The sequence below is a fragment of the Aphis gossypii genome, chromosome 1 (genome assembly GCF_020184175.1).
Source record: "Aphis gossypii isolate Hap1 chromosome 1, ASM2018417v2, whole genome shotgun sequence".
Lineage (NCBI taxonomy): Eukaryota > Metazoa > Arthropoda > Insecta > Hemiptera > Aphididae > Aphis > Aphis gossypii.
In genome coordinates, this window is record NC_065530.1 from 65,838,001 (window position 1) to 65,860,107 (window position 22,107).

The 22,107-nt window shown below is 28.4% G+C and overlaps 2 protein-coding genes across 3 annotated transcripts in view; one reads left to right on the forward strand and one right to left on the reverse strand.

Moving 5' to 3' along the window:
- The first annotated feature begins 220 nt into the window (after positions 1-220).
- LOC114119504 (uncharacterized) lies at positions 221-12,685 on the forward strand. Its single transcript, XM_027981078.2, has 4 exons — positions 221-460; positions 1,634-1,887; positions 8,772-8,907; positions 11,949-12,685. The coding sequence occupies exons 1-4, from the start codon at positions 364-366 to the stop codon at positions 11,960-11,962; spliced, it is 501 nt and encodes a 166-aa protein (XP_027836879.1). The 5' UTR covers positions 221-363; the 3' UTR covers positions 11,963-12,685.
- LOC114119501 (uncharacterized) overlaps positions 12,077-22,107 on the reverse strand; it is a 43,013-nt gene continuing 32,982 nt past the window's right edge. For both annotated transcript variants that reach the window (XM_027981076.2, XM_050207887.1), the window contains exons 3-4: positions 14,063-14,619; positions 12,077-12,514 (exon numbers count right to left, since the gene is read on the reverse strand). In XM_027981076.2, coding sequence (XP_027836877.2) covers positions 12,394-12,514; positions 14,063-14,619 — 678 coding nt within the window. In that variant the 3' untranslated portion in view covers positions 12,077-12,393. The remainder of the gene's footprint in view (positions 12,515-14,062; positions 14,620-22,107) is intronic.

Sequence of the window (22,107 nt, forward strand, 5' to 3'; positions counted from 1 at the left end):
GAAAAAAAAACATAAATTTTAGTAATGGACTTTGGAGGTAACACTGCAATAGTTATTGACCGTGTTCAGGTTGGCGGAGAACTGCAACACGAAAATGTGATTTTATATTATATTATACCGTTATCGCCTAAGCTGTAGCCTACAATACAACAACAACTGTTATGCTTATACGTCGTTATCGCACTCGCGGCTGATAAAAGAGAAGGTTGTGGTTTTGACCGGTTCGACGGTCCGAGCTATACCGCCAAGTACCAATACCACACGTGTGAACCATCATTATAATAATAATAATAATATAATAAAATCGTTATTGGCTAATACGCAGTGGCCAGTGCACGGTCCACGTAAACAAATAGTACGACAATGACGCGTAACCCGTCCGGACAGCGTTTTCTGACGTGCGCCGCCGCAGCTGCACTGCTGCTGATCGCGTCGTGGCCGTCCATGACCACGACAGCCGGTAAGTTTGACTATAAACGCAGAATAATCTTATTGTATCCAATAGGTTAGGTAGGTTAGGACGTGTATACTATCATACACCCGTTAGTTTCGTATCGAACTTGATAAGAAAAAAAAATTGTACTTTGTGACAAGGTTTTTTAGCGTTGACTGACTGATAGTTCATAACAAAATAGGTATAGGAATTTAACCAAGTCTCTTTTCCGATACCTACGTCTTAAAAAACTCGCGTTTCGATATAACGTAAGATGTATAGATGTATATGATGACCAGGAGTGCTTTTTTGTTGCCTAGTGTCATACTCAATAATAAAGTTATATTATATACTCGTTTTCATATATATTACAGTTTAATATTATTATTTTTATAATGTATTATATATGTTAGTGCAAAGTTGTGCAATAATACCTCATATTTTCCACCATAATATTAATGAATCACTACTAGTAAATAGTGTACAATATTATGCGTTTATTCGTTATATAAAAAGCATATATATATTTTTTTTATGATACAGAAACTAAAAGTTAAAATGTACTTTTTTATAGTTTTATACTTGATCACTATAATATGTGATGTATACGACGTGCGATCGAAATTACTCACAGTCGACGTATAAATCATAATTCATAATAGGTAGTAGTAATTAAACATATTCACTAAAATCATCCTGATAATCAATAGATATACTTCGTTTAATTTTTCAGAAATCTTCAAAAAATGAGTTGTGATATATTTTTTTTTTACTTTGGGCACGTTGTTCCGTTGCTAAGCCCCGATGCACGCGATACTAATATTGTTCCGACCGACGTTGTAATATTCCAAACACAGACTATATTATAAAGATACAATAAATTAAAGGATATTATAGATATATATATGACGCAGTGGTGCTACGTTTTTCGTGATTGGATTTTAAGATGCCAGAGGTGAGTTATCATCACACGGTAGCGTATAATAATTCTACATTATAGTTTGCGGTGGTTGGATCGATGATTATTCACCTAGCTTCACTTTTTTTTAGTACATTAATATATTAGGCACGTTTCCGTATTATATATGTAATAAATATATACCTATAATTTCATCATTACCCTAGGTTGTAGTAGGTTAATCGACCGAATTGATTATTTTAGGATTAATGTTGTCATTGTCGCTGTTGTTGTTTTTGCAGGCCGATACGTGTCCAACTTGAACGTAAACTGTATGAGGTGCTTGTGTTACGCTTCCACCCTTTGCAATGCGACGGTCGGGTGCTCGCGCGGTTACTGCGGTCCTTACTACTTGTACCGCGATTACTGGAAAGAAGCGGGCCAGTTGGTATTGCCCGACGACGACCCAGACCGGGACCAGGCGTTCGTTGATTGCGCTTCGAACATGGAATGCGCACAAAAGGTCGTCGAGAACTACATGGTCAAATGGGGAAAGGTGAGTGCCAACCATATACATATAGTATAACTACAAAATAAATGGAATGATAACAGAGTACGAGAGAGAGGGAGAGACAAAATGAGGTCGAGGAAGAAATTTTTTTTAGAAAAAGATGTTGAAAATTTGGTTCATCTATAAAAATTAATGATTAGGGTGAGAAATGAGAGTAATAACAAAGCTATTAGAACAAAATTGCATACACTTTAGATCTCGTCATAATATGCATCCTATAGCAGAGTGAACGACGAGGTATCAATATCATATCCAAATGTCCATAGTTCTAACGATGCATTATATAATTTTAATGTCATGCACTAAGAACTAATATATTTGGAATAGTCGAAAGAGGGTTACAGTGCTTCCCGAAATTTCAGGGAAATGTTGAAAATGTTTTTAGTGTGCTGAATAAAATTGATAAATTGTAATTTATTTGAAGGTAACCGCTAAAGTAAAACATTATAATATACTCGCGCTGAAATCTGCATAATATTCCAAATTTATAAGGAATCCTCTAGCTAAGCTCAACTTATATACAACAAATGATCAGCAAACTCCCCCTTTCAAAAAAAAAAACACGATATCCTGGCTATTTCACTACTGAATAATAATATTGTTTGGGTACTTATACGGCGGCAAACCGGAAGGAAGTGCGCGTCGCCTTCACCGTTATTACATCATTGACCGATGTATAATAATTATTAGCCACAAGACGAGTTGCGCGAGAACGAAATCACCAGTGTTCGTTGTTTTGGGGGTTGGGGGACAAGTTTTAAGTTCCGCCGGCGACGTCCTTAGGAAACGCGGCATCCGGTCGTTGGCAGGTTAATCACCGTGATAACGATTATAATATATTATTATTGTTAGGTATTATATTGGTTGCAGTATGATGATGTACAGTTGTGATGATGGATGTATAATAAAATATTCATAGTGTGCTGTCCCCTCGACGGGTTAGAAATGATCGAAAACGTTCAAACACGCTCTGTGTCGTACTTGCATAGGTAATAAATACATAATAAGCGTCACACGAAACACACTCGTTGCCAGCCGTCACGCATATTATACAACGCGAGTATTACAACACCAACTACAACAACAACAATAATAATCATAATGATATACTAAACAGCGTCAACGATTTAATTGTCTCTCGGGGAAGCGATATTATAATAATATTATTACCACGACTTCGACTTATTATTAGAACGGATATCTAGTTACTGCAGGTATTCAAATATAGGTATTAACAATACAATGTTTTGGTATTGAATGGTTATAAATAGTTTCTTTTTTTTTTTTAAATATTTTATCGGATTAGTATTGTTTTTAATTAACTCAACCAAAAATCGCTGAATGCAAAATAACGTAATAGTACAATATATTATAACTAGAGAGTGAATTTTTATGTAAAATTAGATTTTAGATTTTTGTCAGCAATTTTTTCGAATTATAGCAGTTTCAAGCTACTGCAGACATTAATTTTGCTATAATATACATTGATGATTATTGCATATTTCAACAAAATTTAGTATATTTTATTGCATTTTGAAATGAAATGAAATTAAAAATTGTTATCAAAATCATTAAAGATAGGTAGGTAATACAATACATTAATGTTTCATCGAATAGAACATTTTAATAATATATTTTGTCGGATACAAACATATTATTATTTGGTAAACTAATAACAACTTTATCATTCTTAACAGGAAGTAAACATCCTTATTCATAATCTTGTTCGACATTTTGTTACTACGCACTATATTCCATATTGTGATACTTTTTAGTGCATACCAATATATTTTCTAATTAATTTAATTATTATGGTCATAACGTGGATTTTAATTTAAGGTTCACCATAAATATTTTCATACAATATGGGCAGCGAGGTACCAACAAAAAGTTATTGTTTATTACACAAATATATTTTTCATTGTTTAAAGCAAATACGATCTACGATATTGTGAATTACAGACCAACCTATACTTATTACTTGCCTACCTACGTACATATATTGTTCTAGTACTCGAAAGAGTTTAAAAGTTTTTAAAATATTTTAGAGTTGGCGATATTCTGTTATGAATTTATGATTTAATAATGTGATATTAATACCGCTCCTATATAATTTAGTTATTTTATGTAAAAAATTAAATTTCATTGCTTTTGTATTCAAATGGAATTCTAAATACCTTTCCAAAGTATTTTTTTTTTTTTTTTTAAACTGCACACAAGTTTAGGTACACAATAAGCGATCGATGAGCGGGGATCGGTGTCCTTGATGTGTTGCAAGTCTTGCTGTACTCCGCACGCCAACCAGAATATAATAATAATATAGACACAACTATTAGTCATTAAATTGCGATATTAAAACCCGATATTATATTATTATTATTGATGTATGTGCGTGTAAATGCATTATAGTAGCTATACACGGCGATGGGTTTCAAACGAAACGCGTAAATTATTTACGTGCGATATTAGATACAATATTTATTATATTGGGTCTACACGATTATTAATATTGGGACTTGGGAGTCATTTTCGGTCCGAGGGTATCCTTTTTTTTGTAATTATTCGTTCAAAATGGTTTCGTTAGGCATTGCCTTCGCCGCTGACTTCAATGAAATAATATACGTGTTTACATGATAATCTATACTAGGTATACACGTGCCTACACATCAAAGAATCCGATTACTCGTGAAAATTATCTGTTGTCAGGAATTTTGAATTATATATTATTAAAGGCATTGCGCAATCATATAAAATAAAAACCCAAGTCAAAATAAAAACAGATATTTTTATTTTGACGTAGTTATATACCTTGAAAACGGTGTGCATATTATTATGATACTATTGTACAATATGCGATGTAAAACGCTTTGGTAATATTATTATTAAAACGGTAACTCAACACATTCGACGCATTTTCCTACTAAAATATCAATGAAACAATAATTTATAGTAAGTATTAATAGTAATAAACGATATTGACCGTATTATCATATTAACATTGTATAAGTATACTTATCGTTAATGTTACGATAACGGTGACGATCATGGACGAATTTTGTTTTTACCTATCGCATAATAATAATATTATACATGATATTTGCTTGGACAATTAATATTATATTACTGCGGTACTTACTATAATGTACGCTTATAATGTTTCTTGTGGTCGTTATAATATATCATATATTATGTGTACGTGTCGAATGCAGGCTGATGAGCACATTATGTGGGATTACTAAATGTGTAATAAAATGAACATTTTTTGTCTTTTAAAATAAAATGACATTTTGTACATGGATAAATTATTCAAGTCGAAACGGTTTTGTGTCCGTGGCAGTCTATTGTGCAATGTGACGTTATTGGTGCCGTCCGCGCCGTATAATAATAAACCATTGAACATGTGAATAATTCAAAATAAATATTATTATTATATATATATATTTTTATTTAAAAACATACCTATTCAAGTACAATTAATAACGGTAAAAAAAACAAAGTCACACGAGTCGTCGATAAACCCTTAACTTACCCAGAATATAATAAAAACAATAATATATAGGTACGTAGTTAATAAACAAGTGGCACAGGAGTATCCTGAAACATGTTTGATCGCTAGTTAAAGCTTAAAATACTCTACATAATATATTATTAATTAACTAATCGTTCAAATTTCCATTTTTATACATCGAAATACTCAGAAAAATACTTTATTTCGGAAAATGAAATTAAAAATCATATTTTGTCATCAAAAAGTAAAACACTGTATAAATAATAACGATAAAAAAATAGTGAAATATATTACAATTATTTTTTTTTTAAATACGTCGTTCGTCATGAATTCAAATAGCGTATAAAAAAATTTAATATTTTTCGAAAAAAATGAATATTTGTCTTAAAAAGAATCATATATTTGTAACATATTATAATCAAAACTCTAGATCCTCTGCTGAGAGGACTAGTTACCGATATTTATTTTTTCTGTATTTTACATATGAAACATAATATTAAAATCTAGCTACTCGATTAGAATCCATTATCAATACGATGAATGAAGGGAGACCATAAACATTATAAAAATAGATTTTTTTTTATTTTAAATGTATTTATTTATTTTTAAATAATAAATAACATCTTCAAACTTTCAAATTAAATTATTGGAAACTGAAGAGTGAAATTCAAATAAAGTGGTCAGTTCAATATTATATATTACATATTATATTTTACATTGAATTCAAATTTGTTTTTCTAATATTTATTTTACACGATGTGTATCATATAAAGATGAATGCAAAATAGGTACCCTAGATTTTATAGTTTTTATATTATATTTCACGCATGAAAGACAGAGATAACAAATAACATTAACCAATATTTTCTGTGGATTTTTTTTTGGAAGAGGCATAACATTTTTTTTTTTTAAATATATAAATATATTTTTTGTGTAGAAATTTACGTATGGATGATTTTTATCTGCTATGTTTCTTGAAATGGGAATTTGTATTCACTCTTTATAGATTTATAACAGTGGTTCTCAACATTTTCTATTCTAAGCCAGGATATAATACATAAATCTATATACTTCTAAAGTCAAGTCAAAATAAATACAAAACCTATTAATTTAATGATTCACTAAAACTTGATAATAAATCAATTATGATCCAAAAAATCATGATTATGTCTACTATTCAATTCATTTAATTTTTAGTAATTGTTTATGTAATCTGATATAAGTGCTATAAATTAAACGATAATATTTTATTTTTCGTTTCGATATTAAACACTGTATTATGTTGCTAAATATACAATAACATCTTTACGGACGTACACAGTTATTATATTCTGTCATGGCAAATATTATAACATCGGCTGTATTATTAAATGTTATTATTATAATAAATTATATATACTGTGGCGCGAGACGACCAATAATCTGGAAATATCGTTCGGACAGTCGGAATCCGACGTGTACCTACCTCTATAAGTATCATTATTTTTCATTACACATTTATATCTATACATAAAAACGTGACTTGGAGTTTATTAGTATTTGAGGTCCAATTTTGGGTCGAATACCATTAAACTGATAATTTCACGGTCGATTCGGACAGTCAAATACTTTGGGATAACATAAATAATATTGGTCGATACATGAAAGTTTATCATTTGTGCATAAAATAACCTTTTCAATTTTCCATAATATACCGATTGCGATTAAGTAATATACCTATGTACCCATTGGTCATTTAAATTTAAAATAATATTTGGAGTATTATTTAATACATACATTTTAATTTATTTAATTAAATTAAATTATAAGATCGTACAATAATTAAATCAACACTAAACACTTATTTATTATAAATAATGTATTTTACAATTAAATAAAAACTGCACATATTATACAAATATTTATTACAATTAGACTATTAATATCGGTGTTCATTAACCAATGTTACCCATATTAAACATAAACTGTGCAATGCAAACCGATTGGTTGGTAAATAATTTGCAAAAATGAAACACTTTGATTTCGTGTTTAGGTACAACTAAAATTAATAGTTGTGTTGTTGGTTATAGAATATTGATTTCAAATTAGTTGTTAACAATTTAAACTCATATATATATTTTGGAAAACAAAAAACTATTTAATCAGTCCTTTGTAATCAATTTACCAATGTAAGATTTTAATTTTCAATTATTATAATATAATATACATAGTTTATGTAAATTTTATTAATTTATGATTATTATTAAATACTGGTGGAATTAGATTGGACAAAACATATTTTTCATATCAAAATATAAAACTAAAAGGTATGTGCTATTATAGTTTACTTTTACTGACTGCAAAATATTAGGAGAATATTAATCTAAAAATATAAATTTTGTTTTAGACACAACTGCTTATGACTTGATACATCGGGTCCGACATTTATTATTGCGCTAGTAATATTATAACTATAGGGTTGGGTAGTTGAAAGAGTTTCATATTCTTCTATTTTTTGTGCTTTTGGTTTATTTAGCAGACTAAGCTATAAATCCATCCTATTCAAAGACGAGTGAAAAATAAAAAAACTAAAATATATATTTTGCATATTTTGTCAGATTTTTTTTAAAAAAAATGCATATTTTTTTGTGAAAAAAATGCATCTTAACCTTATTTTGTTGCCTATTCAATGTTTTCAACATAAAATTGATGTTTTTTTATGACTATCGTATTTTAATATATAACTTCAGAAATATTGAAAATATATTTTTATTAATACTATTTGGTTATCGATTATATTTTTGTACTTCAATAATAAATTAATATAGCAATACCAACAAACTGCATTTTTCCATACATCAGATCTTCTTTCTTTTTTAATTTTTAATTTATTTAATATAACAATAAATTAAGATGAATAATAATTTGTACATTCATACTTTTTATTTGGTACACTGAAAAAATTGTTCGGAAAGTTTAGTATTGTTGCTTGCATACATAAGATTTTGTTTGAGTATAATATATTATCTATTGTATAGAGATTCTCCTGCAATTTCCGATCCCTAATTACTGCAATACGATAATGATACGGTCGGTAGAAATAAGCGGCTTGCGTCATGCACCACGACGTCGTGTTTGGCAGTATACATACGACGGTATTGATCACAAGCGCTTACGGCTAGAAAATAACAAAAAATAATATATACTTTTTTTTTCGATTTATCTGAGACTATAATATTATAATATTATTTTATACCTTGAGGGGAGATTTGTATTGATTTTTTTTATTATTATTATTATTATTATTTTTTATAGTCATTATATTATCGTCGGTGGGTGGTTTAGGTGGTTGTTTTTTTATCATTTTTTTTTCTGACCGCAGGACTGCAACAAAGACGGCGTGACGGATTGTGATGATTACGCGAGGATTCACTTCAACGGTCGTGAAGACTGTTCGGCCATTGAAAACACCAATTTCGGGAGGCGGTACGAAACGTGCCGGCCGGTCAACAACAGAGGTGAGTCGACCGGATCTACGGTTTTCCGTGCATTTTATACTATTACAGTTATCTATCGAACGGGTAGTCGAGCTACACGAACAGTAGTGAAACGGTAGTTTGGGGTAGGTCCCGACGAGCATACATATATTATGATCAAACCTATTTTTGGTCGTTTCGCCGACGAAAAATTGCATTGCAGATATGTCCGAATACGTACACACGGTCAAATATTGTCTATTGACATAAATATTACATATCGTATAGGTACCCACTAGGGGGTGCGTTTAAGTCGATATGACCGCACAGCACGTACTGCTGCAGCGCAGACCCGTTGCCCAAAACGGTCTGCGATTTTAATATATTATTTTGATGTATGTTGTAACGTTTATTGAAAAAGTATCTGATGCCCTCAGCCACGTTTGTACACGTTTACATTATATATATATATATATGCCTATATGTAGTGCATATTATATACACATATAGCTATAATACATATAATTGCGATTTGCATATCCACCACCTCTGCTTCCTCGTCGAAATCGTCGAAATTGTCGGCGGAAAACATACGTTCACAATAATATTGTCAATTGTTATTATTATAATTAACATTATATTATATTATTATTATATGTAGGTACACTACGCGTGTTCGCTCTGAGGATCGTGCGTTATTTAGACTTGGTGCTATGTTAGAAAATTATTCAGCGTCCCCGTTCATTTACGTCTATTCATATTTTATATAATAAATTATATTTACTACGCATACATATATTTCGTAGAATAGAAATGTAAATATATGGAGTGTGTATATAAACATATTATATACGGTAATAGCAGGTACATATATTATTATAGTTTATTTGGGTTCGAAATTGAATGGCGTTGTCTAGCGATTTAACATTATTTTGTTTAGGGGAGTACCTAATATTTAAACTTTAAATATTATTAATGGTTTATCTTCTTTCATAATGAATATTTTTTTTCTTATTGATTGATCCAAATAATAATTTAAAAAGTTGTTGTAGGTTAAGTCTTATAAGCAGAACTTGACATTAAAAAAATAAGATTATGTAAACAATAAGGGCCAAAAAGTTCTGCACTGCAGATAAAAACTTTCGGTTTCAAATTTATTTTATTTTCACTTATAGTTAGAAATTTTTTGCGTGGTACTATTAAGTACCTTCCCATTCCGTAACTTCTCGTTATTTAAACTATTATAAAAATTACTTGTTGTACAAACATTAATGTATAGATTGTAGTTTATAACGCTTTTTAATAATAAAAAAAAAAATAATAAACATAAACAAAAATCTAAATCCATAATATGTTTTCCGTGAAACTTAATTCGGTTAAAAATAAAGAGGATGGAAAGAGATAAATATAATATAGATGTTTTAACAAAAATAATATTATGGTAGATTATTTATTTATTCATAGAATTTTTGAGTTTGTTGATGAATGTATACAATAAGTAATAACTAATAATATTGTACTTAATTTCATTATTGTTTAGTTAGCGTAATGAATATAAAATGATACTTTTTAATCAATATTTAATTTGTTTATGTTATTGGAACCTATTGCTTTTAGGTCACTACTAAGAGTTGAACGTATTGTTTGTATCGCTATTAAATAATATGTTTACAAATCGTGTTCTCAATTAGTCCAACAATCGTACTAATTTCAAAACTGTGGGTTCTAATCACACCCACGCCCTAAAATTTTCTCAATGGTTATTTGTTAGCTTAAATAAAAGAAAATCTTAAACTTATACCTATCTTATAAATATGAATCCAAAAGCAGATTTTGAAGAAAAATCTAGTCAGCCTCTTTTGAATCGAAGCCCGTGTACGTGTATGGCATGCAGTAAATTATATATCTACGTTTACGGCAAAAATATAAATTTACAGATAAAGATAAATCGTACTTAAATACATACCTATATTTTAACGGTGACAGTTCGCCAACTCACTTTATGGACTTCCACGTATAATTTATTATACTGTATGAAATATTACAAATATAATATTATGATTGAGTTTACGTTAACCATATAGTTACTGTTAATAGCGGTCCAACTAATTTTCAAAACCATTGAGATACCGATATATATATATATATATAATATATACATTCATATACTATGAACAATGTTTGATGGTATATTGTTGACAGGATGCGATACAAAATGATTGATAGATATAACTAACTAACCATGTAATAACTAACTTTTATTTTTATCAATTTGTTTATGTAGATAATATTATACCTATACCACATAAAAAAAAATGAATTATCGATAAAAAAAATATCACTACATTTTTTTTTTAATGCTATTTCTATTTCATGTTGTATACTAGTATTGTCAATATTGAATAAAATTGTCTTTCATTAAAGTAGTACAATTGATACAATTTTCAAAATGTAATACACTATAATGTGATATAATGAAGAAGTAAATAAAATGTCTCACACACTAAAATATAAAACACTAAGAGATTTATTTGAATGAAAACGTTGTAATATACATAAAATAGGTTTTATAATATAATATTATAGGCTCTATTATAATATAGTTTTACATCTAATTTTTATTGTATTTTTATAAAATTGGTCGTTTGACTAACAAAGAAAACAAACATTATCAGACTTAATTCGTGAATTATTAATATTTAATACATCCTTAAATCTATATTTTAGATACAAGATCCGCTATATTATTATGCTACATACACATTACACATATACAAATATAAATCACAGAAATGAGGTTTAAAAAAGTGGAAGCCTTAAGTACAAATACACTACACACAATATTACACATTTTAAATATAGTTATATTCCTTATATTATGACAATGATAATAATAATAATAATAATAATAATATTAATGAACGTTTAAATGTAACCGTGTTTAAGGGTCTATTATTTAATAGGTCAAATAAAATATTTTTAACATTCGTGTTATGATGTATACCACGCTTTTCGGCGTTATGAATATTTGAATAAATAATTTAATTCACACTCCGTGTTTATTTATGTTCTGTTTGTTTCAGGAAAGTTTAACTGATGTTGTATACCTATCGAGAGACCAAACTACGTGAACTCATTAATACTTACTATTACAACGTTATTATTTATATTAAAATTAAAATGTACTGTATAATATATTGTTGCTATGAAAAAAAAAAAAAATATATATGAAGTCGGATGTTATTCGTTACATTATGATGATAATAATTTTATATGAGCTAACCGTCGGTCATTTTAATTTCCGGTTACGGAAAAAAATACGATGGATTTTATTAAAAATCAATCACTTTATTATATTATTATATTAATATTATGTATGTACATGATAAAATATTTATAGTATAATATAAGTCATCGGTTACCACCGGTTAAATACCCGTTAAATTGTAGTAAACACAGTGCGCTCTACGTGGTCATAACTATAATATACCTATCCGCATAATAATATAAATCGCGTGTATACGATCGTTACGGTTTGTTGTTTTTAAAACGTAAAAATCGCCAGAATTTGAATTTACCGAGTATCCTCTGTAGACCGTTTTTCGATTGATTGTCGTGTCTCATCCGGTCGGCCGTTGATTCCAGTTTGCTGCACCGTGCAAAAATAAAATACACGCATGAGAAACACGCGAATAATTATGCTAGATTCATACATAGTATTTTTTTTTTTTATTATCATTATTAAATTATAAAATACTGGTACGAAAAATTGTCTTATGAATATAAAAAAAAAAATAAAATTTTAAACGACTGACTACTATTTACAATTTATTTCGATTGTGTTTTTAAGTTTTAGTAATTATTTAAGTTGGATATATCTTTATATTTTTGATATTGGTCACGGTTGTTTTACACGAATTATTGATAAATGTTAGAATTACATAGATATTTCGTTAGAACGAGATCAGTAAAAATAGAAGTAAACAAAAAAGAAAACACCAGTTATGAAGATATTTGTTTAAAAATAATATCAACCTCATTTTATTTTAACATAATAAAGAATAATGATTTTATAAAATTTTTATTCTTATAATTTTATGATTGATAACCATACCATATTAATAAATACATTTGATTTATTGTAGAAGGCGTTAGGTTACCAAAGTTGTTATAGTTGAGGTTTTATCTCAACCTTTTCTTTTCATCGTTCCTATTTTTAAGTGGAAATAATCATTGATTATTGATTACTATAATAACAAACTTCAGGCACTCGTCGAAATATTTCAAATGAACGGTAATTTTTGGTATCTATGGACGATATAATGAACTGAAAAATCTGAAAGTACCGTTTCATTAAGTAGAATAAAATGGAATATTGCCTGTACAGCAGCCTGGCTAAGCACAGGTTCATGCATCGTGTGCGGGCGGACCTACAGCTGTCAAACCGCACGCGAATTATAATTACACATTATGATCTACCTACACATATCACGTATTATTGTAGCGGGCGATGGCTTTCGAAACGAGGCCGTTCAGTTGAAATAACGGATTTTAGTAGAAATTGGATAAAATAAATCGCCAATTCGGGGTCGACGACGACCGGTCCTCGATATTAACCCGCGGGGTTTTCGGATGCGGAAAACAAAACAATGCTCTGCCGCGAGACACTGTACAAACAAAAAAATACTACCCAATTGTGCATTGTTTAATATTATAATATTATACTGAAGGTTATTTTCGGAGTATTTAAAACAGTTTCATATTGTCTATAGTAAAATATTATTCTAGTGACGTCGTATTAATGGTCAGAAAATGTCGACGAAGAGTATTAGGTATATTATTGACAATATATCCTATAATGATTATAATAATGCGATAAAAATGAGAGATACTTATCATAAAAGCAAATAAAAATGTTTCGTATTATTTGTTTATTTTTCATTTTTTTTTTTTTTTTGAAAAAGAGGATTTTTCCTATAATAATATGATGTAGATACAACCAAGCGATGGTTCGTAAAATTATACCAACCGTTACAGTATCGCAGATCATAAATTAGTAAATATCATTTTTTCTCGGATCATGAAAACAAATCAATGTATTCTTTTACTATGGAAAATTACAATCTATCAAGTCTCTCCCTCTCTTAAATCCTTCACTCGGAACCTTTACTGTATATCGCATAATACTATGATATACCTGTATTTGACGGAAGTGGCGTGCGTCTGATAGCGACCGCCTCCGGCAACGCCATTGCTGTCGTCGTAGTCGTCTTCGTCTTCGTCGTCATCGCCGCCACCGCCGTCGTCGTCGTCTTCGTCCGTGGCAAAGGCGTCGGCCCAACCGGCAAAGTTGTGCCGCCGTCGTCCGCCGCCACTACTGCCACCACTGTACCCGCCGCCACTGGTAGTTCGTCGTACGTGACTCGTTTTGCCGGTGCCGACCGATCGAGACCGGACGGCCACGGAGGCAGTCACGTGCCGTCGGAGTTTCGTCGGCAAGCTGTGCGACCGTCCGGACGAGGTGGCCACATCGCGGCCGCCTTCCGTCGGTGCAGCCACCGCCGTGGACGCGGCTCGCGGGTCCGACGATCTCTTGAGGCGCAACACGCGGGCGCGGCACACGACGCACCGTAACGGCAAAGACCTCCGAGAAACGGCTATCTGGATGGTGCGCACTAGACACTTGCGGCACACCACCCGATGACCACAAGGCCAAGTCTGCATCGTCGCCTTTGAGTTGACGCATATCACGCACTGCGAAAACATTACAAAATTATTTTATATTTTTACCAATATTATTATTAAAATCTCTACAAAAAATTATTCGGGTTCTGGGATGTCAATAATTATTATATATTATTTTAATTGTGCGTTTTTTTTTTTTTTATTCCATATCGATTGCAAGGATCACCCTTCACGCAAGTTTCGAGCGCAAACTACAGTATTCCGTATCAACGAACTTTTACTTCTTCATACTGGAGCTCTGCACAATAATTGTTTTTGGGTAGGTTTTTAAATCTTATTCGAGTACAACGAAAACCAAACCTCTTGGTTTTGACTAGAAAAACATTTTATATTTTTAATTTCTGTATGTACATAGGTCGTGATCTGATTTTAAATTTACACACAAGTCTCGCGGATTTATCTTATTATAAAGATTTCGGTACACGACCATCAATTGATTAAATGCAGATGTCAATTTTATCCATTCTACACTCGTGTCAACCTATTTTTAAAATATTTATTAAACAATACTTTCACTAGTATTTATTGTAACTATCGTCAAAGATTAACTAGTTAAAATCATGTTTATATAATATAGGTACCTATAGTTTAATTAACTATTTAATTTTCAGTTTAATTAGTCATGCTTTATAGAAAATTTTAAACAATAAAAAAAAAAAATCCGTCAGTGTTCATTAAATTTATAACAAAGTCGTATACCAACGTGTAATTACCTAAACCACTACAGCTGATGTGCAAACTACAAATAAATATTAATATTATAGAATGAATTTTAAACAAGATTGTTATTTAATTAGTATTAAAAATACTTGGACATTTTATATAACCAGTATTATAACTGAAGTAGTAATTAAAAAAAAAAAAAAACAAACAAATTAGATAATTTTCAAATGAGTTAAGGCTTTAAATTAATATTTTTATTCGTAATATTTATGTTTATGTTTGACTGAATGTTGAATCAATTAAATTAATTCTAATTATTTATTTTCATTAATTTTTTCACTTTAAGCTGCTTGTAAATTATTATACCTATAGTTGTTTATCGAGTTTCAATTCAAAAGTCACAAAATATTCATTACAATAGTGAAATAAAAATAATAATTATTTATATTGTTCAATTATTATTAGAAAACTTAAAAAAGTATCTGTCTCCAGATATGAAGATCTTGGTGCTTAATTTTATGTATATTTTTTAATTAGCTTAAAAAGTTAGCATAATCGAAAATTAATTATTTACGGGCATAATAAAATAAAATTAAAAAAAAAATAGCCACGTGTAACACGGCGTAATATATAGGCAAAATAGGTGCACGTCCTTGTTACGGGAACATAATGCACCAATATTGAATTAAAATGTTTGTACTTTATATTATTATAACATATTTTGTAGCTTTTAATTTAGATTTTTATTATCTTTCACTGATTTTAAATTGTTATTAGAAGAAAGTACATTTCTGAAGAACATGATGGGCTGTTTAATTATTTTAAAAGATATTACATTCAATTGCTCAACTATCTGATCAAAGTCATATCAGTGTTCAGGATCATATTTTTTTTCGGAACTAATTATTTCTTTATAATTTAACTGGCAGAGCTTCTTCTAAAAACGTTTGAACTTCAAAAGATATTTTTGTAAGTAATCGGTATAAAAATCTTTAAATATCATCTTAACATAATATTATCCTGATATTTTTGCCCAGTATGCATAATATAATATGCACAATTTTACATTATTAATGAGCAGCGAAATTATTGACTACAATATAAACTTATGATAATTAATTTTTAATTTATATATATATGTATTTATTTTTTTATTAGAACTTACTCATTGCAGTTATTGAACAATTTTATTATATTCTAATTTCTAGGGCTCCAAATTTGAATTAAAAATGTATAAAACTCCATGTTAACATTACAACCACAATTGTCGGTTTTTACAATTCCCATTGGATACCTAAAATCTTAAAATAAATTAACTTAATAATAAAAAAAAAAAAAATTCAACAAAGGGATTACTATTTACTAATTTATTTCCTTTATTTTTGTATATTTTTATATTGTATGGTAAACAAATTATAACTTATATTATATTTTTAAATAACAAAACAAAAACCAAACATATATTAATTAAAAATGGTTATTTTTGCGTGCTTAAAATTAACATATTAAATATTTAAAAAATATTTTTTTATTATTTCATGGTGTACTTGAACACCGCAACACTCCAATAGTCGGCGCACACGATTGCAACAATATTAATTTATCTGATTTTCATTGTTATTGATAGATTAAAGAATCTGTTACGTATTGATTAAGTCAAAGTCGTTTTTTATTAATTCTACAGAATTGAAAAAATAATAAAATAATCTGAATTTCATCTATAAATATTATTATATATTATAATATAGAACAACACATTATTTCCTGTGATCAACATGCGTATGACCATCGTCTAATCAAAAAGGATACCATTTAAATAGATTTAGTTTAGTTATTTTAATTAAAATTGTTAATTAATGTTCTAAACTTGAACAACCTTACTTAGTTAATTAATGAACTAAAGTGCATACATGCATACTACGCCAATAGTTAAAAAATACAAACTACAACAGAATTTATTTTTAAAAATTGTGGTTATGACTTGAAACAATTTATCTACTCAATAAAAAGTATAATATTATACATCAAACATATATAATAAATATGTATTTATAACTACGCATTTTAGTTTATCGAAATGAACAGATTTTGGTCTGTAAAAACCTTCATATAACACTTGTTTAAATTTTAAATTGTACGTATAAAATACACTTAAATACGTATTTTATCAAATTTATTATTAAAAAAATATTTAATTCAAATCAATTTGTTTTTGGAAATGCCAGTGGACAACTTCAGATTTTGACAAAATCTCTTTTTGATTCAGCGTATTATTATTATTATTACACTAATCGGATTCCTAAATAATATTTTAATACTCTACTGCCTACGCTACATTGAAACAACTAACTGGGCGTTATTTGTTCCCTTCTCCTAATTACAGAAAATCCAGGATTTACCAGTGCTGGATACCAAGGTGTATAGAAATTAAATTCATGACATTTAATGGCATGGTATTATTACGGTTGGTTTAATTTACGTTCAGCCTAACCATATTAATGGTTCGACGGCGTTAATGAACCGAGCTGCTTTTTTTCCGGAATTCTTTCTAGCCACAATATACTAAATCTTATGTTAAAATTCAAAAACAATAATCTACGGGTATGTTGGTACCTGTATATTAATTATAATATTAAAGTGTGGAAGGCTGTTGGTCATTTAATGTGCCGTCAGTGGTTATAACATTATAAAAACCTAACCTCCGATATTTATTACGAAAATGCTGATAATAATAATATTATCATTGACTATCAACATTTTTGGTTCATGAAAAAAATACATAAAAACGTAAGCACACAAAATACATTTCTAATCTCTAATTTTCATCGTTTTTGATACCACTGTTATTGCTGAAGTGGGCCACCTATAAAATACATTTACTGTTAATTATTTGCTTACTTTAAAGTGCACTTGGTTTTGAAATTCAATTAAAAAAGCAAGTGGCAGGTCTATCGCTTTATTCCATCAGCTGTACAGTATAATGCTATTGTAATCATAATATCCAATAGACTAGCTATAATACAATTTAATCAGATTCAATTGTTTTACAGGTTGGTAACTTTTGTACATTTTCTGCTTGTCCATTGCAACATTTCAGAACATAGTATTATTTTAACTTAAAAGATTTAGTGTGCAGGTGTGCAAAACATATAGAAATATTAAATTTAGAAAAATATATATATAAATTATTGTTTTATAAAATGCATACATGCGCTTAGATATTTTTTCTACACTCAAAGTGTTGCATATTAAAATATTATTACTTGTTTTTATTATTTTCTTATTGAAACGAAAGCATCAAAAAATATTGGTATGTTTTTACATATTTTATGACGCGTCTTTAGGAATATTATTTATATATAGGTTTAAAGTTTAAAGATACTTTAACGTGTAAAGATTTATTATTACTATATTTTTAATTTATTATACTCATTTAAAATTTTTATTATTTTTCAGTTTTATATCTTCGTAAATAAATTGTGTTTCAAAATAACATTAATTGTCATCATTACATTTTTATGTCTACTCAACCTAGGCAATTTATGCGGGTGTATTATAGATTATCACACGAATATATATAAGTACGCAATGGAAAACTAAAAGCATCGAGTTTAACAAACAATTTATCGTTCAATTAAATTATACGGGAATACGGACATAGTTGGAATACTCGCGATTTATATATATATATATATATTAAGGATTCAATTTTAAATTCCTAACGTGATTTCCTACGAGTAATAAATATATCTAGGTAATCTGCAAACTGACGATTCAATATGAATGTGATTTACTCACAGTAGTGGCTTAATATTTTAAATTGACTATTATAGGTTAATTAGTCACTTTAATTAAAATAGAACAAACATATATAACTTGTATAAAACAATTTTTATATAAGCGTGTAATATAACTTTACTTTAACGAAGTAATATTTGTACACTTGAATATTGTTGATGAAATATATTATGCTACAAAATATTTGACATATTTTAGTATTTGATGGTGAATTAATTTAAAATAATATTGTAAAAGTATGAATTTATTATTATACTTTTGAATTTTTCAATCTATTGTTGATACACAATTTATTTTTAATTAAGAACAACATTCCTTTTATCAATAAAAAAAAAGTATTTTATAAGCTCAACATTTTTATCATGTTATTTCCTTTAGGTACATAAATTAATATATTTAATCGTATATTCATAAGAACTGCTGACATAAAATATAATTAATATTTAATGCTACCTAAATTATTTATTCTCCACTAATATTAAATATTTTAACACTTTATAAAATACAATTTTTGATAATTAACTATGCTCATATTTATTTTATTTATTGGTATGAACGCCAATCGGATTTTTACATATGAAATTATAGATAATACAAAAATAATCGTAAATTAACTATTACCTATTTTAAGTAATAATTAACCAATGGCATCTTAGTGAGGGTGAGTGAATCCCAAATTAGGTATTTATCATATAATCAAAAACAAGTAATGTAAATGTTTTTTTCAAACAATTATTAAAATAGAAAAAATAACATTTACTTCGCGATAATTAATAAATAATTTTCAATTCGTAATTTTTTTATTTGGTGATATGTATCAACCATTTTATTTTTTGTTCTCTTGACTTAGAAATTTTAACAATTGCTAAACTGAAAATGTATTACAGTCATGCTTCAACGCATATATTAAGTATAGCCATTGTTATACTTTACGTTTACAAAAGATCATTCAATAATTAATAATTTTTGATATTACCTATCTCATTATTATATCAATATTCAATGATCATTTAATTACAAATCAGAGCTAATACCCTATTGATTAACTTTCAAATAATTCATCTATTTCCCTGAACTCAAAAAATTCCGAGAATACCACTGTAGTGAATATATGTAGAACAACACGGGGTAATTACAATGTACAATCGTATTTTAATAGAAGTTTAATTATTTATTTAGTCATAGACATAGAAGCGTAAGCGATTCACCGAGGAAGTATTTGCTCGTTTTTTTTTTTATACGTATACCAGATTCCAGCCATACACGAGATGGTAAAATTAATATTTGTATACGGACTGCATAGTTTTAATTAAAGCCGTTAGAGATATTCATTTTTGTACCTGGATAAACATCGACTTTTATACTTTATAAAAATATTATTACAAAACCACGAATCATGATAACGCAATATATTTTTCGATTTGCATTTACTTGAAAAATAAAATAAAAATAAAACCGCATACATTAGCTAGTATAGGTGCATATTATTATTATATCGAGACGAGCGAGCGTGCGGTAAGTATATAATATATTTTGTACACCAATACTCTAAACATAGGACATAATTTATTTAAAACACTATATTATACATGTATACATATAATAATATATTATGTTGGTACCGATAAAGTATACGAGGGTCTCCGACGTATATTATATTTGCAAACGGATCGTATACACAGAAAAAAATGTTTAAAAATGTGTTTACTGTGCCTCAGAATATTATATTATAATATATGTTCATAATTTTCCTCAGATTGTTTTGCAAATTATACATATTTAACCGATAAACGGAATATTATAAATAATTTGTAAAACAAAATAAGACGTAATTTAATTTATACTAACAATGGTTGATGGTTATATTATTTTATGATTTAATATTTTTGTTGAATTATTATGGTTCATTTACTAGCTTTTACTATTTTCGGTGTGAATTAAAATATCTGTATTGTTTGCTATCTCTGTTTGGAATTTAGGATAATGGATATAATATGAGGTGTAACATATATACAAATATATGCAGGTGAATACTTTGAAATAAAACACTTATTTTCTGAAAAAGTATGAATGTAAATATTTCTCATAATAAGTACCTTTAAAATTTAAATGAACAATATGTTATGTATCGAAAAATATTGATATCAGCTCATATAATTGTTATGTATTTAAAATACTTATATCTAAAAATTTTAAAAAACGTTCATACTTTTTTGAAATAATAACTATTTACTATTGAAAAAATATTATGATTTAAAATATGATATTAAAGATTTTAATAGTTTATTATATTGTCAAAAAATATTTTAAATTTTATGTTTAAAAGCAAAATATTCGTTTGTAAATGTTGGAAATAATTTATTGTTTATTGATATAGATGTTTACAGTGATAAGTAATAAAGTTCGGTGGGGAATTACTGAAGTTTTTCTAGGCTTCTAATTGCTATCACAACTGTGTACGCTTAGGAATAACAAGAAAATGATTACGATTTGGTTTGAAAAAGAATTTCCGCTCTAAAATGTGAAATAGAAAAACGATTGCGATGAAAAAAAAAAAACTGAGAATTTCAATGAAATGAGAACGGAAGAACAAAAAATGAATGTATTTTTTAACTTGTACACCGGAGATTTGATGGAGGAGGTACCTACCTTCTTATCTCTGTAATATATTTTTATCAATAATTTAAACTATAAACTATAATGTTCGATCGTTGTCAGCATAACCCTTACACTCCTTGCAATATAACTACGTAATGTTATTATTTATGATCCTCATAATCATTCTATCACAATATCTGTACCAGAATGTCGTGGTCATGTGGCGTTATGTCACATAGCGGTCAGATTAATAATAATAATAAGTAATAACATTATGCGAATGAACCATAAATTCGATAGCTGTCACACCATTTAACCGACATGACGCAGTTCGGTCGCACACTTCTCGGAACAGTACGGCCGTGTCTCGTGTTTAGGACGTGCGCACGCGACGTACATCTCTGTTTATATTATTATATTATTATTATTATTATTATT